General features: G+C 46.8%; 1 protein-coding gene across 8 annotated transcripts in view; it reads right to left on the reverse strand.

The window, feature by feature from the left end:
* MED25 (mediator complex subunit 25) overlaps positions 1–15,620 on the reverse strand; it is a 41,482-nt gene that overhangs the window by 12,418 nt on the left and 13,444 nt on the right. For all 8 annotated transcript variants that reach the window (XM_078601643.1, XM_078601649.1, XM_078601648.1 and 5 more), the window contains exons 10-18: positions 15,255–15,394; positions 15,024–15,120; positions 13,970–14,163; positions 11,952–12,116; positions 10,092–10,178; positions 8,126–8,211; positions 6,984–7,041; positions 4,012–4,119; positions 2,866–3,039 (exon numbers count right to left, since the gene is read on the reverse strand). In XM_078601643.1, coding sequence (XP_078457769.1) covers positions 2,866–3,039; positions 4,012–4,119; positions 6,984–7,041; positions 8,126–8,211; positions 10,092–10,178; positions 11,952–12,116; positions 13,970–14,163; positions 15,024–15,120; positions 15,255–15,394 — 1,109 coding nt within the window. The remainder of the gene's footprint in view (positions 1–2,865; positions 3,040–4,011; positions 4,120–6,983; positions 7,042–8,125; positions 8,212–10,091; positions 10,179–11,951; positions 12,117–13,969; positions 14,164–15,023; positions 15,121–15,254; positions 15,395–15,620) is intronic.

The following is a 15,620-nucleotide window of genomic DNA, read 5'->3' on the forward strand; positions in this document are numbered from 1 at the left end:
GTGTATTCCGCAAATATTCCCGACTGTGAGGGCGGGCACAAGCCGGCGTGAGTAGGTTAAACGTTGAGTTTTATAAGGGCACCAGGGGGTGACCAGCCCCTCCCTCCCTCCCTCCCCACCCAGCCCCACCCCTCCCACCCTCCACCCAGCCCCACCCTCCCCACCCAGCCCCTCCCCACCCTCCCCTCCCCACCCTCCCCTCCCCACCCTCCCCTCCCCACCCTACACCTCCCCACCCTACACCTCCCCACCCTACACCTCCCCACCCTACCCCTCCCCACCCAGCCACTCCCCACCCTCCCCTCTCCACCCAGCCCCACCCCTCCCATTTTTGGATGCACGACGGACGGACACTATAATCCCCTGTGGGCTGGTGGAACCAGGTGGTTCCTACCAGTATAAGGGCATAATCTATGTAAGAAGACAACTGAGGATGGCTGAACTGTGTGTAAACAGACAAGAGTTTCCATCAGAGGTATTTCTGGGTTAGATCGCGGAAATATAAATATGTCGTTAAACCCTCCACCACCCGACACAGCCAATTAGTAAGGCTTGTCATGTAAACAGAACATTCCAATTCGTTACAAGTGCAGCACACCAGTGTGTTTATATGAAAAACCTTGCTAATTGGCTGTGTCGGGTGGTGGAGGGTTAAACGACACACTTATATTGACGCGAGCTAACCCAATAAAACCTCTATTATGGATAATATTGGCCGCGAAAGCCTACGTGTTAAACAGACATTAGTAGTAATACTACACTCTAAAGCAAGTGTAATGTTATACACATTTGCACGCAGACACGCACACGAGCACAGCATGTTGACTCTTGTTTCAGGCCCCATAATATTCCCGCAATGCTAATTTGCTCATATTGTTTCAGCCCAACATCCAAAGTGAACTGCAATTAACATTTTATTCCAATTTAAAGATTCCCATTTACGGGAACAAAGCACATTAGCTCAGGCTCCCTCTTTAATTTTGTGCACAACATCAAAATTAACTTGAAATAACCTGACAGTGGAATTACAGGTTTACAATTCCACCATTAGAAATACGGCAAATTGATTATTAAATACATACAATTTTTTTAATACGTGCAATAAAATTATAGCATTTTGGGCCAGTAGTGATCCCTCTGCGTATGCTGCGCTACCCATTTTTGCACGTCACTCCGGTTTCTAATAACGTTTTATTATTTCCACACGCAGAAACAAAAAAAAATACAACTGTGACCATCTGGGAATACCAACAGAGCTGTGGGTCCATCTCCTTTTGATATCTGCCTGCACTCAACACAGCACCGCCGAGACCACAGCACCATCATATCACACACGTCGCTCGGCACAGACCAGAATCCACGAGCAGAGAGAGAAAAGGAGCCCACCCGGAGATTCACAACGTGCAGTTCCCGTGACAATTCCAGCCCAATCCAACCCAACGTTTTAAACAGAAGTGCGATATGGATCGCCAACCGTCCATCCGACCGACTGACCCACAGACCCCGGATCTTTGTGTTGGTGCACCGTTTGAGCAACGTGTTTTGTCGACATTTTTTCACGACATGAATGAACGCAGTTATAAATAAACTGAGCCAGTGGGTTGAAAGAGCTTAACCAGATGAGCTAGTTTTAGATTATATTATTATTTTAAAAAATAAAGCCATGCCAACAGATGAGAGGCAACTCCTTTTTTCTTTGCTTTGCAAAAAAGCACTCCTTGTACGATAAAACACCCAACTGATTAGCCTTAGGGCCCACACTCCTCAGATCTAAAGCACCACCTGTTTCATGCCAAGGGTCCCAACTGCTAAGGGCCACTACTCTTCTCCCTGCTTGCAGCACAGCAGTGCTTGTTGCTCAATCCAAGGAACTCCTAGACTGCCCAAAGAAAAGGGAACTCCCCATCTTTTCTACGTTTTGAATAGAGAGGAGGATAAAAACAAGCAGAACTTCCACACACAGCAGCCACTGTAATGAATTAGCCAAACTATGTGCATCACCGAAATCCTCGGCTTTCAAACGGCCGGATGTCCGTTTGCGTGGAATGAACGCCGAAGACGAGCCGTGCCGCAATCGGCGAACAAGGCATCCCCTCAATCGCCGCCGTCTGCTTAAGCAGGACTGCAGCTGCCCCGATATCAGTGCCCACCCCGCCTCCCTGGGAAGGCCCCCGCTACCGGTCGCCCTGGCGACAGCTCCAACGCGCACGACAGCTGCAAGATGACGACAACGGCCAGAGAGCTACGACGTCGGCAAAAACGAGGCCCTGCGACGTCATCCCGCACAAGCGCGGTGTGAGCAGCCGCTTAGCCTCTATGGCCGCGCGTGGAGCTATGGGGCATTCTTAACGTAACTGAACAAAAATGGAGCAATTTTTTTACGAATTACATGAATTGCCTGAGGCTGCAACACGGTGATTCAAACTGACACTACTCGCCAATTGCAGCTCACATGTCAGGGAAACTATGGCAAACAATGCCCCTGGAGGGAACATCCATTAAAATCAGATTTGGTTGTCATTTTGGAACCGACCTAAATCAGCGGTTACACGCAGCATAAAAGCTGTCCTCGCTTAGCCTAAGCCCCGGCAAGCCTGATCAGCCATGTGCCCCACTTACTTGGCAAAAAGGTGCACCCTCTGTGCTTACAGAAATGACCTCCTCTCTCAAGTATAAGGATGCCTCCCCCTCCCTTCCCCACCGTGTCGTTTAGATGAATGCATCTTCCCTTCCACTACTCTCCTTCTGTCCCTCTCAACCCAGCCTGTGACAGCAGCCCAATGATCGCAATGATTGGAAGGCAAGGAAAAGGGGGTCGCGGGGATACGGGGGTGGGGGGGCGGGCCGGGGTGGTGGTGGACGTACGCTTCGCTGTTGCTGTGCCTTCTTGTGGTTGGTGATGACCATGCGGATGCCGTTGACGAAGCCGCTCTGGTCGTTGGGGATGAGGCCCATGAACATTTTCTTGCGCGACGAGTAGAGCAGCATGAGCACGCGCACCTCGCACGGTGCACTGTTCGGGAAGTGCACGCAGCCCGCCTGCCAGGGTGGAACGCGGCACGGCGCACCGGGAGGGGCGTTAGAATGGAGCGACAAGATTCTGGGTCTTTGCGCACGCCCGGATGTTGCAGAGCGACTGATAACGAGAGTCTATGTCCTACGCGTAGGTTTTCTTGTGGTTGTGCTGTCCGGTTCTCCGATGTGCGTTCAGGTTGTACCGCGTTTTGTTATGAATAACGGATTTAAATTACAATCTCAATAGAGGTTATTTAACAAAAATCGTTAAATATGTTCACAATGCTCTACTCTTACAAATGATGCCACAGGCTCTTTGATGTCCAGTCTACAGTAAAGAGAGATGCTTTGGAAAACTACAGCATGTGCTCACTGCCGTGGCAGATAGGACATGCTTCTGTTCACACTCTCAGCCGATTAACATCCAATTAAATAAAAATACCAATTATGATTACAGGGATTTTTTTTTATCCAAAGCATTCATAAGCGGTTAGGCTGAGCCTATCAAATTCATAATCAGGACAGACTTTCTGAAGGATTATCAGCATCTTTTGTTCCTCGGGTGGGATGCTTTCATTTGTGCTTTTTTATATTTGCCCAATATTCATTGTAGCTTGCATTTTAAACAATCACGCAATCTATAACCCTCTGTTTTTACTCCAAGAAAAAGCCCATTACACAGCCGGTAGCATCCACAAACCGCTAAAAATACCTCATCAGACTCACAGCATAACCAGCTCCTGCACGCTCTAAACAGAAAAAAAACAACCGCCACCGTCCCAAGCCTCGACGTCAGCTGCATGTAAATTTACATGTGCAGATTTTTTTTCCTCCATCTCGAAAGCGTTTCGCTAACACAGGAAGTGATTCCCCCCCCCCCCCCCCCGCACGTGTAAATGTGGCAATTGACACTAAAGTGGGTAATTGTCCACGGTGGCGTTTTAGATTTTTTGTTCCAAGTGAGCCGTCACGTCGAAGGAACCGTGTGCTACTCACGAATCCCGTGGCCATGATGCGGTAGAGCGCCTTGAGGGACTCCACGTCCGAATTGCTGAACTGAAACTGCACCATGCGCGAGTTCTTAAACAGCGGGCCCAGGCTGGACTGCGCGTATGGGAACACGCAGAGAGACACGCGCGCACATGCACGTACGCACAGAGGACATCAGTCGCCGGGTTTGTAGTGTGGTACACATAAGCATATACTGTTCCAGATGCGCTGGTATGTATGTTGAACTTCTTTCGCGCTGTATGTATGTAGCCAATCATGCTAATCAGAGGTGTGACCATCTGGAACACTCTTCCTTCCGATATTACGAAGTCTCTGGAGCTAGGCACTTTTGCATCTAACTCATTTCTTTAGAACTGGTCCTTCCCCCGCACCTCTGATTGGCAGTTGGCTACGTACGGTGCGAAAAAAGTTCAAAATACACACTCACACGTGCAAATATAAAGAACAATTAAACCCTTGACCTATGATTCGCTTATCATGCCGTCTCCATGGCAGGGGCAGACTAGCATCCAAATGAAAGCAACTGCAGCAAAAGCACAGCAGAACCGACGCAAATGGACATTTTATTTGTCATTGCACCATGTGTCCTACACCAAGTGCTACACAAAAAAAAATAATGTGCACACACACGCTTGAACACACGAACAAGGGGAGAGATCCATAGTTCAGTCTTTTCAATCGTTGAAGTAGGTGCTGTTAGCAAACACTTATGCAGCATAGCGTGACACAAGGCACTGCAGTGGCCAGCACTAACACCAGCCACCTTTGTCTCCCCCGTGTTGATGCTGATATTGTATCGGGTACTCATTAATTAAGCTGGGGTAATCTAAGAAAAGGTTATGCGAAGTGCATTTTCCACTGGGATTGTGCATAGCAAAGAACTGTGTGCGAATTATACTACCACAACTCATATGTACATTAATAGAGTTGTAAAAAGTCAAAGATCCTCTGTATAGCCTTTAACAGACTGTTGGGGCAAGTGCTGATCGCGAGCATTTATGGGTGGCCAGCACCACGCCCGACCACCTTTGTCTCCCTAGTGGTCATGTTTTACACACCGCACCAGGTACTCATTTGGGGCTGAGTCGACCTAGGGGAGGCCCAGGACCAGTTCAGATAATCGTCAATGGCGTTGGCCGTGAGCGGGAATCGACCTCGGGTTGCCGGGTCCATAGCGCAGTCCGCTAAATGGCGACACTACCGCTCCACAAGTGAAAAAGACAAAGATCCCCCGTATAGCCTGTAACAGACTGTTGAGGCAAGTGCTGATCGCGAGCACCTATAAAGGCCGGCACGGCATACGCGGGGGTGGGTGGCCAACACCACACCCGGCCACCTTTGTCTCCCTCGTGACAATGTTTACACATCGCACCAGGTACTCATTTGAGGCTTAATCGACCTAGGGGAGGCCCAGGACCGTTTCAGATAATCGTCACTGGTGTTGGCCGTAAGCGGGAATGGAAACCGGGTCGCCAGGTTCGTAGCGCAGCGCGCTAACCGCTACAGCACAAGCTCACACACACACACAGCCAGAAACTCAGCCATCAAATTGTAACAAAAGAGTTGAACTCGCATGAGGGCTGTTATCAGAACAACTGAGAAAAGAGTTGACACCTGTGTGTGTCCCCCTATTTTAGGCAACATAGCTTCGAGTACAGAGGGCATGGCCCTCTATGTAGTCAAGGCCTCTAGCACATTGCAATGTCACCAGTTCATTTTTTTAACGCCAACAAAAAAACACTTTTTTTGACATTAGGTGAGAAGGCTGCATCACTTGCCTATGCCCAAGTACTCATGCCATAGGGACCAGGTCACCACCCAGCAGTTGCCCGCTGTCTTTCAACAAAAGAACTTCAATTGTAACCCCACTGCTGCTAAATGCTGTATCCTCTCAATCCAAAATCCCAGCCAACACAGGAATTTAGCAGTGCTAATAAAATGACGTGCTCGCTTTGCACATATGCCACTCGGAATGAGAGAGTTCTGTCGAAGCGATGAACTGTAGCAATAAGTAATGAAGCATGGGCTAGCTAAGAGGCCAATCATGTGGTTGGGCATATTGACACATTTGTATTCAATTAAGTCAATGTACTGCATGCATTTCTACCGTGAAGCTGCTTACTGATTAGCTCTGAGCACTGAATACTCACCGCTCATCCATCACAGGCAAGTTAACAAACTGCCACCAATACACAATGGATTTATTTTGAAAAGCAATTTAGCTTTAAGATGCCTTACAGTTATTGTGTATGTGTCACCAAGACTATGTAAAATAAAAGCTACAATTGCCACCACCGAGTCGTGCTTTCAGAAATCATCTGTTCATTAACTTAAAAAGAGCGTTCGTCCCTCTATATAGCTGTATCACACAGTTGTCACAATGCTCTCTGTGTTGCTCTCACAGCCTCGGCATGCATCAGAGGTTGTTGAACTTTGCGATTGAAGACAGGGAGGCAGACTGGTCAAAGGGAATGGAGTGGATACATGTTCTTTTATATTTTACACGAGCATCTCTTGGGACTGAGACTGGGCTCGACGTTCGAGACTACTGCAAGGTGATAAGATTTGACCGGACGGATCAAACGAGTTGCAATGAAAATGTATAACTTATTTTTTTTTTGTTTCCATGTAAAATTAAAACATGACCTTTAAAATTAGAAACACACTCGCTGTGATTTAGCAACACGACAATGCATTGTACAACAATACCGCTGTGCGGAGGAGATGGTGAGAGCGGGGCGAGTGTGTTGGACAGGTGGATAACATACAAATGAAAAAGAAAAGCTAAATAAATTCATGGGCTAAGTTATGAAGGAATGATACTTCTCTTTCACCGCTATGAGAAAATGGAAACAATTCTGCGCGAGGATGAACGCACAAAAGAATGCTTGCTTGCACTCTGTTGAAAGGTCACAGTGTAAACAAAAACTGAATTCCATAGTTACAGAGGTGCTCACCAACAGCTGTTGTGGAATGAGCTGCATGATGAGATTTGGAGGCCACTGGTCCGTTTTCCTGTTGGAGGAACACAATACACCCACACACGCAGGATGATGAAATCGGAGAGAAAGTAACATCGAGCTAATTAAATAACAAGCAAGGAAAAACCCATTGTTAGTCTCCTTCCAGTTGCTGCAATGACAAGAGGTACCTTGATCATTACTTGTAGGGTTTTAGTTAAAGAAACATTCTCAAATGTGAGAAAATGGCAATTATTAATTGCGAGAATTGTTCTTTAACTTACCGGTGAGATGAATGGATAATATTTCACGTGTTAAATGCTTGAACATTGACAATTTAATTTGCTTGTCCGTGTCAGGTGGTGAAGGGTCTTCTTGATACAAAATAACTATTTGGTCAGATTATGAAGTGGCCAAACCCAAACAATCAATTATGAACCGCCATCATTGGTGACAATGACTGACATATTCAAGTAAAACCTACAGCCCTTTGTCAATGCACTGCTAGACGAAAGCCTCCCCCGCGCTATCATGATCATGGTTATTGCTTGACTACACTAAGCCGCAATGGTTTGTGGTGAAGAGAGCGTACTTTGGACTGGTTCAGACATTTACTCACCACTGATGTGAGCCTTGAAACTCACATTTGAACCACCCTGCCACCACTCCGCCCAGTGATAATTGTATCACCTTACCATTGGTAAGCATATCACCGTAAAGTGCAGCATCAGCACACGTTAAAATAATTTAACCGGCGGAATCTGATTAAAAGAGGTGATAGATATCAATATCTACATAAACATAACATCAACAGGAATATATTAAATAAAAGGACAACAATTATCCATCATAATAGTGAATAGAGAGCCCATCTCAAAATGATTCAAAGCTTTGTGTCTGGAAGCCAACGGAGAGCCATCTGTTTTTCAAAAGCGCTATTCCAAATGCAAATAAAATGTCACTGCAAGCTTGAGAGAAAACCACATCGAGCACTCATTGGTCGATTGTAAAGGTTGTATGGACAGCAATTAGTAGTGATCGTATAAGGAGAATGCCTTGGCGAATGCTGCTCAGTTAAGTGGTTTTTGAAAAACTGGAACAAGTGAGTGTGTCAGCGCAAGACAGTCGTCATTACGTACAAAGACTCGCCCTGGCTGATGAACACGTGGCAAGCGAGAGACCGGGTCAACTTGGTATTCGGGTCCAAGGAAGCAGGCTTTGGTTTCTGATGGAAACAATGAAAAATTTACTTTTCTGGAACACAATACATAAGCCACATTCAGTCAACGGCGGTGCTGTATGTGGAATACATATTATTTCAAATATAGTGCTAAGCAGAGCCATGAGTATTCTGTGGTGAATGCTAAAACTGCTTTATTGTTGAAAGACAAGCCTTAATGAACACAAAATAAACAAGTCATTTACCTAATTAACCTTCCGTCAAAACTTAATCTGCAAAGTTTCAATGCAATATCTTAAGCGTACCTAGTGTAGATATACAGCATTTAAATGGTAAATCAAACGAATTATGAAATTTAAGTAAAACACTAAAGATTGGAATAAGGATTAATTGTTGTCAGTCTGTCAATTATGCATGTGCTAAAATTTACATAAAACCATCACTGCCTAAATTTTCTCCAATTACTCTTCATCGCCATCTTTCAATCACACGTATGAAATATTGAAATTTGTTCTCGGCATCATTTTTTTCCCCACACTTCAATATCAACAGTAAAATACTCATATCAGCCACCAGCCTTAATCCGGCGAGATAAAAATTCAAAGCATCCAATACTCGGGGCGACCCTGACAGCGTAAATACGGGTGTAATATTCCCATGGCTGGCTTAGAGCTTGTGCGTTTGCAGGCAGCGAGCATCTTGGCTCGGGGACAGATGGCCTCATCTGATTTCCCAGAACACGACATCTCACTTGGCGGCTGTGTTGGAGAATAGTAATGATGATGAAAATGATAACCGTGGGCTCGGCAATGATGTGCGACTGACAGCGACTGCTGCGACCTCCGACGGGCCTGTTCCGAAGGGAAGGTTTTTTTTTTGTGTGTGCTGCTCCCTTAATGTGAGGGCATTAAAGAAAACAACCAAGGGCTGAAAAAGGACAGCCCGTGGTTTACAGACGTGATGGCAATGATCGTAGTGGTGGCGGTAGTGATCATGGTGTAGATGGTGGTTACGAATCCACAATTAACAAAGATGACTGGAACGTACAACTCCAAATCCATGCATAATGCATTGCAGGTTATTTGCAGTATGCTACACTATACAGTACATGTGTATACACACAACAAAAATAAACATACCCTGCTTATACTTAAAAGGCTGTTCGAGCAAATGCTGTTAGCGAATACCTATTAAGGCTGGTGTAGTGCTCAAGGGGGTGGTATGGCTACCGCCAGGGTCTTTGTCTCATACTGCTTGTGTTTACAGATCGTGGCGAGTCCTCATTTAAGGCTGAGCCAACCTAAGGGTGGCCCAGCACCAGTTCTGATGTCACTCGCCACTCATGATGTTAGCCACGGCTGGGAACCGAGCTCACCGGAAGAGAACAGTCGTCCAACCACTGGACGACTGTTCTCCATTAAACATATGCACAAAAACAAGCACACATACATACACAAGGCACAAGAACAAAGACCTCCCTCCCCCTGCAGAGCCTTAAGCAGACTGTAGGAGCGAGTACTGTTCCATGAGCACCTATGAAGGCTGGCACGGAACACGAGGGGGTGGGTGGCCAGCACCACGCCCGACCGCCTGTCTCCCCAGTGGCGATATTTTTACAAACTGCACCAGGTACCCATTTGAGGCTGAGTCAACCTAGGAGAGGCCCAGGACCAGTTCATAAAATCGTCACTGGTGTTGACCGTGAGCGAGAATTAAACCCGGGTCGCTGGGTTCATGACAGAGCGCGCTAATCACTGCGCCACCGCTCCCTCAAGGTACACACACACACATAACACATACATACATATGCAGGAATAGCACATTTTGTAGAAAACAACCTCGTAAGGCTATACATGGGCAAGGATCGTTTCCAGCCTTATTCACTGCCTTTTTAACAGTTGATGATTGAAGCAAAAAACACCCACCTCCTGCCACTCGAGAGATCCTGACCACACGGGCACCTTGTTTGCTGCACCAGGGACCCCACTAGGCATGGGCTGAGCTCCGGGCAGCTGCAAAAAAACAAAGACGGAACGATTTAACGGACAACGGGACATTTTGACAAAAGTACGGACAGATGGATGGACTGGTAGATAGACAGACAAGACAGAGTGACGACCATGGAACTTTAAAGTATAAGCACTCACAGGGCCTTATTCCCCACTTCCCGTTCCGACACTCTGGACCTGATCATGCAAGCACTGCAAGGTGTGTTCCCTGATGATGATGCAGATAGAAGCAGGGTCTGCACTTGCCAGAAAGTGGTAAACATTGGGTCGTTCGAATTTAATTTTCCTTCCCACGACAAAATGTAACTTCTACAACTGGCACAGGGTTGAAAACAGGAGATAAAGAGTCTCCTTTGATTGTTTAAGTGCAACCCTTTTGACTTTTTATTGTTTCCTGTCCGGTGTGATTCACGTATTGGCGGAAGGTTACTTGAGCCTGCTTATACTGGTAGGAACCTCCTGGTTACACCAGCCCACAGGGGATTATTGTGTCCATCGTGCAGGGAGGGGCTGGGTGGGGAGGGAGGGGCTGGGTGGGGAGGGGCTGGGTGGGGATGGTGGGGAGGGGCTGGGTGGGGAGGGTGGGGAATGGCTGGGTGGGGAGGGTGGGGTTGGGTGGGGAGGGGCTGGTCACCCCGTGGTGCCCTTATAAAACTCAACGTTTAACCTACTCACGCCGGCTTGTGCCCGCCCTCAGTCGGCCATATTTGCGGAATACAACACGCCGTGGTTGACCCTGGCCATTGACCGAGCAACCCAACGTTCCTACCAGCTCCCTCCGCAGGAATGTGTTGAGCATATCACCAAGAATGCGGCCGCAAACTCTCATCATATCTCAGAAGCTAAGCAGGATTGAGCCTGCATAGTACATCGCTGGGTGATAAACAATGCACGTCAGGCTCCTGTGGGGCTGCGTGGTGGTCAGCAGAGGGCAGGGCAGCAAAATTAATTTATTCACTGGAATGTTTATGTCTATTCTCCATGCCTGAATCGATCCTCCACCCACCAGTGTGAATTATGATCAAATAACCCCCGTGACCTGCACAGCATGGGGAGGGGCTCATAAAGCAGTGGACTTACAAAAGGGCTGTGCATGTAAGCCAATCGGGGAGCTCCATCTGGCAAATGTGATGGAAAAACTAAAAAAAAAATGCCCTGCCAGACTTACACAAGACCTTCCTCCAACATGTGAATTGTGCAATGTATGATTATATTGATTTATCAGGGATGACTTTCAGATCTGAAAATGCCAATTTAGGGTTTAATTGAAATGTCAGTGTTTTTTTTGGGATGCCATATTACACTACTTCTGGTTGTAGGATAAAACCTAAACAAACATACATTTTCGCACATCGGCCTGATTTTAGAATGTTTTGATTAATCAGAAAATTGGAACCAAATCTCAAGTACATGTACACATATATATATACGCACACACACTGATAAGGGCATGTGCAGTGGCATGTGGTATATATTTAACCTTAAACGACGACCTGGTGCGGTGTGTGTGTGTTAGCACTGGGGAGGCACAGGTGGCTAGCCGTGGCGCTGTGCATACCACCTGCTCGTTTGTTGCGCTGACCTTAATGGGTGGTCACCAGCAACATTTGCCCAAGGTCACTAAAGCTTTCGGGCATATATCTGCCTGTGTGTTGTAAACATACGAAGTGGATTGACGATACGTGTGTGCATTGTCACACAATGTACAAAAAAGACGGGAAGAAGTTGAGATTGCGTTGCAGAAATAGCCCCCAGAGGAGCGGCACAGCAACTCACGGTGATCTGCGGCTGCTGCTGCTGCTGCTGTCCCCCAGCTCCTCCCGTCTGCTGCGACGCCTGCATGCCGAGCCCCTGCTGCAGCTGCTGCGTGGGGTTTTGCTGTGGTCCCTGCGGCTGTTTTGCCACCGCGATCCCCACAGTGGGGACGTTTGTGACACCGGCCTGTGACGGCCACAGCGGGGAGGGCGGGCGGACCAAGGCAAGAGTGAGCGCGAGGGGTTGCCCCGGGGGAATCGAAGCGAGAGATTCCAACTTAAAAACACCCGAGCCGTAGACAATTACAAAACGCACACAAGGTGTTGTGAAAAAAACATATAATTGGTGTTACGTGTGAGTTTCTGCCATATCTTGTTTGGGAAAGAATCCGATTTCTTGTGTTTACACAGTAGGATCGCCAATGGCTGGGGAGAGTCTGGCAATTTCAAGACAATATTTGCATAAATTCAGAAAGCAGGTGAACAAAGCTTCAGTGCGAACTACACGTTTATGATTCGAACAAAGCGACCACGAAATAGGAGCAAAAAGGCTCCACTGCTGGTGTGGATTCTGCGCTAAGAAAGGTATGGGCCAAACAAGCCTTCTTGCCTCGACTCCCATCTTTGTGGTTTCGGGACTTGATTCGACACTTTTTCATTATTGTACTTGGGCAGCATTGCGAATTGGATACTCACATGTGCACCAGCTAATTAAAAAGAGAATATATATATATCAAAAAACAACTATTTGATTTATTATCATTTTGATTAATTTGGTGTATTCAATATTTTTTTAACCCACGCAGATTAAGCAGGGATTCAGGATGCTATTCGTGCAAGCGTGGTTCGACCAGCAACATTACGCATTCCAGACTGTGGTGGGTATTAAAGGAGCCTTGCAGGTGACATTTATTATTGGCCTGATGTATAGCGGTGGAAAGTGACATATCAGCATTCATCCAGTTAGGCGAGCAGGCATGCTCGTGTAATGTGTCTGCTGAGCCGCGCGATGGCATTTTCTTTATCAGGGGCCAGTGATGAGAGATCACTTCAAGACTGCAGCAGAGAAACGGAAAATTTGAATGTCGCACGTCAGCTGCCAAGCCGTTTGCCGACATGCTAGACCCCGAGTCCCGAGTCACAAAGCTGCGTAATGCGTGATAAACAAGCTCACAACAGCACTGTAAAAAAACTATCTCTGTGCGGAATATCTGAACGTAAGAGGACTTGTGCGATCGCACCTTGCTCTCTGGAGCCAAGTCAATGAGACAGGCTGTCACTCCAAGATCTAATTAATACATGTGTTGTTGTTATTGTGGTGTGTACATGGTCCTGGAATAAATGTGATTAATAATCTCTTCATGCAATTTTACAGACAAGAGAGATTACTCTGCCAGTCTATTGTATGCATACCTACCCATCAGTGCCATCAGACACAAAAAATGAACTCCTTAAACAAATTTGGAAGTCACTGCAGAATGTAAATTTAAATATGAACATAGATCATACATTTTGTGCAAGGCACAAGATTTGCAAAGGCATTTTATTATTGCACCATTGACGCTCCTGAACATAATTGCGTCATATATTCATAAATTGACAAGGGATAAAAAATAATGCACATGTATGGATTTTGTAAATTCTTTCAAACATGCGTTTGTTATCGCAAGTATTTAATTAGCAGTAACATTTTATTTCAAGCCACACAATGAGATGATTTAATGATGTTATGGGGATGTGAAATTGCTTATGGCGCGTGACCTTACCGCCTTAGCTGTAGCACTTATCTGTTTAATGCCGATTTCTTAATTGCCACATTTTGGGTAACCCTTTGATATTAATGTGGCCAAGGATAAGTCCCCAACAGTAACATAATTTAAGTAAAATTAAATTCATATTGGATTATTTTTAAGACAGGAATCGAGGCCCCATCCTGAGGCGGACGGAGCTAATACGGTAACGCTTTAAACCTTAGCTGGAAAAGCGTGAAAACAAACCCCCAAAATGAGGGAAATAAACCATGGGCTCCTCTGCGTGTACCTGGGACATGGGCGCTCCACCCTGAGACGCGTTGGGGGGGAGTTTGGATGGCGGCATGGAGGAGGGTACCCCCTGCCCGCCTTGGGAACCCCCAGCAGATGCAGACTGATTCATGCCCTGGCCCGGAGGGAAGGTCGGCACGAGGCCACCGGGGCCAGCCACGGCTGATGGCACCTGGGGTCCAGGGCCCATGCCTGCATGTAGCACATGGCAACTCCGATTAGCGCGCACAGTTGGCCAACATACGCACATACATAAATGTCACACAGATGAAATCGCACATTCATCGCCACGACAAAAAACTCGACACCATTGAAATTACACTGCCCGAAAGAAGAAAAAATGTATCAGGTAACATTTCAGGCAAGGAAGCTTCTTCATTAGTAGAGTCCAGTTGGAGACTTTCATTTAATTTTAAGAATGTTTCATGATTACCAGTATTGAATAGGCATATGAACGATTAGCCATGAGTGTAGATAGTAACAGAGAAATAACCTTCAAAAGTAACTAAAATATGCATAAACTCACAAAAGCAGGGGAGGGCTCAAAGTTAAGTTTCGCAGAGAAGCAGAATGCGTTATGCTTTGGCACCACCCACTGACAACACGCGGGAGTTACAGCCATTACACAGCAAGACCTAACTCATGTTCTGCCTTTATGCAACTGCGTGTAACAATTCCTGCATTGTTCAAGGCACTATTGATAGCCCTCACGCTGTGATCTGTACTCTCAGCATGACGAACAACACTTGTTTGAGCAGTAATCTAACAATGGGATGCAAATATGAGGCAGTGGACTGAAATAAATAAAACAGTGTGTCTACAAAATAACTCGACTCTAATAATGGAGCTTGTGTTTGTGTCAGAGCGCATGTGTGGGTTGCAGTGGTTGGTTAGCGGACCATACTGATCAACCCAGTGGCAAGCTATAGCTGAACGTGTCCTGAGATTTTCATAGGTGTGAAAGATTGAAATGAGCATTTCATCTCGTGGTGAAAAAACAGCAAAGGCACATCTGGGATGAAATTGGGGAAAGGCATCACGATGACGAGTACCTGGGTTTGCTGGAGAAGGGTAGCCCTTTTGCATGGCAGCCATCTTTATGGCCTCCGCAGCGGCCGAATGAGCGCCAGTGAGGACCGGCACTCCCGTCTGAAGTACGAAAATGTGGACGCGCCATCGTCCCACGAGCGATGAGTCACAGCCCACGGTAGCAGCAGCAGGAGCACGGTAAAGAACGAAGCGTGTCAATGCGTTGGTGCGGCATGCCGCTTGCCAGTGCCCACCTGCGATGGGATGGGGTACATGGGGTGCCCCGGCTGGGGTTGCTGTCCTGGGCCCTGCTGCTGTACACCCATTTGCTGCTGTATGGCCATCTTGTTCTGCTGCTGCTGCTGCGAACCCTGAGTCTGCAGTCCTCCAACTCCTGTCCGTCACACAGTCGCAGCCACCATTTCAGTGTGGGATTAAGAGCCAGGGTTGCTATTGAATTGGAGACGACTTATTTCGTAACCCGTGGACAGCAAGACGAACCAATGAGAGTGTACAATAAGAGAATTGTGCAAAAGCTGATCTGTACACAATGACGGAAAGACAGCAACAAAAGCATTTTGGACGCATAGCTCAATGTGATGGAGAATACCGAGAGAAAC

This window comes from Lampetra planeri, chromosome 16, assembly GCF_965212315.1.
Source record: "Lampetra planeri chromosome 16, kcLamPlan1.2.h2, whole genome shotgun sequence".
Taxonomy (NCBI): domain Eukaryota; kingdom Metazoa; phylum Chordata; class Hyperoartia; order Petromyzontiformes; family Petromyzontidae; genus Lampetra; species Lampetra planeri.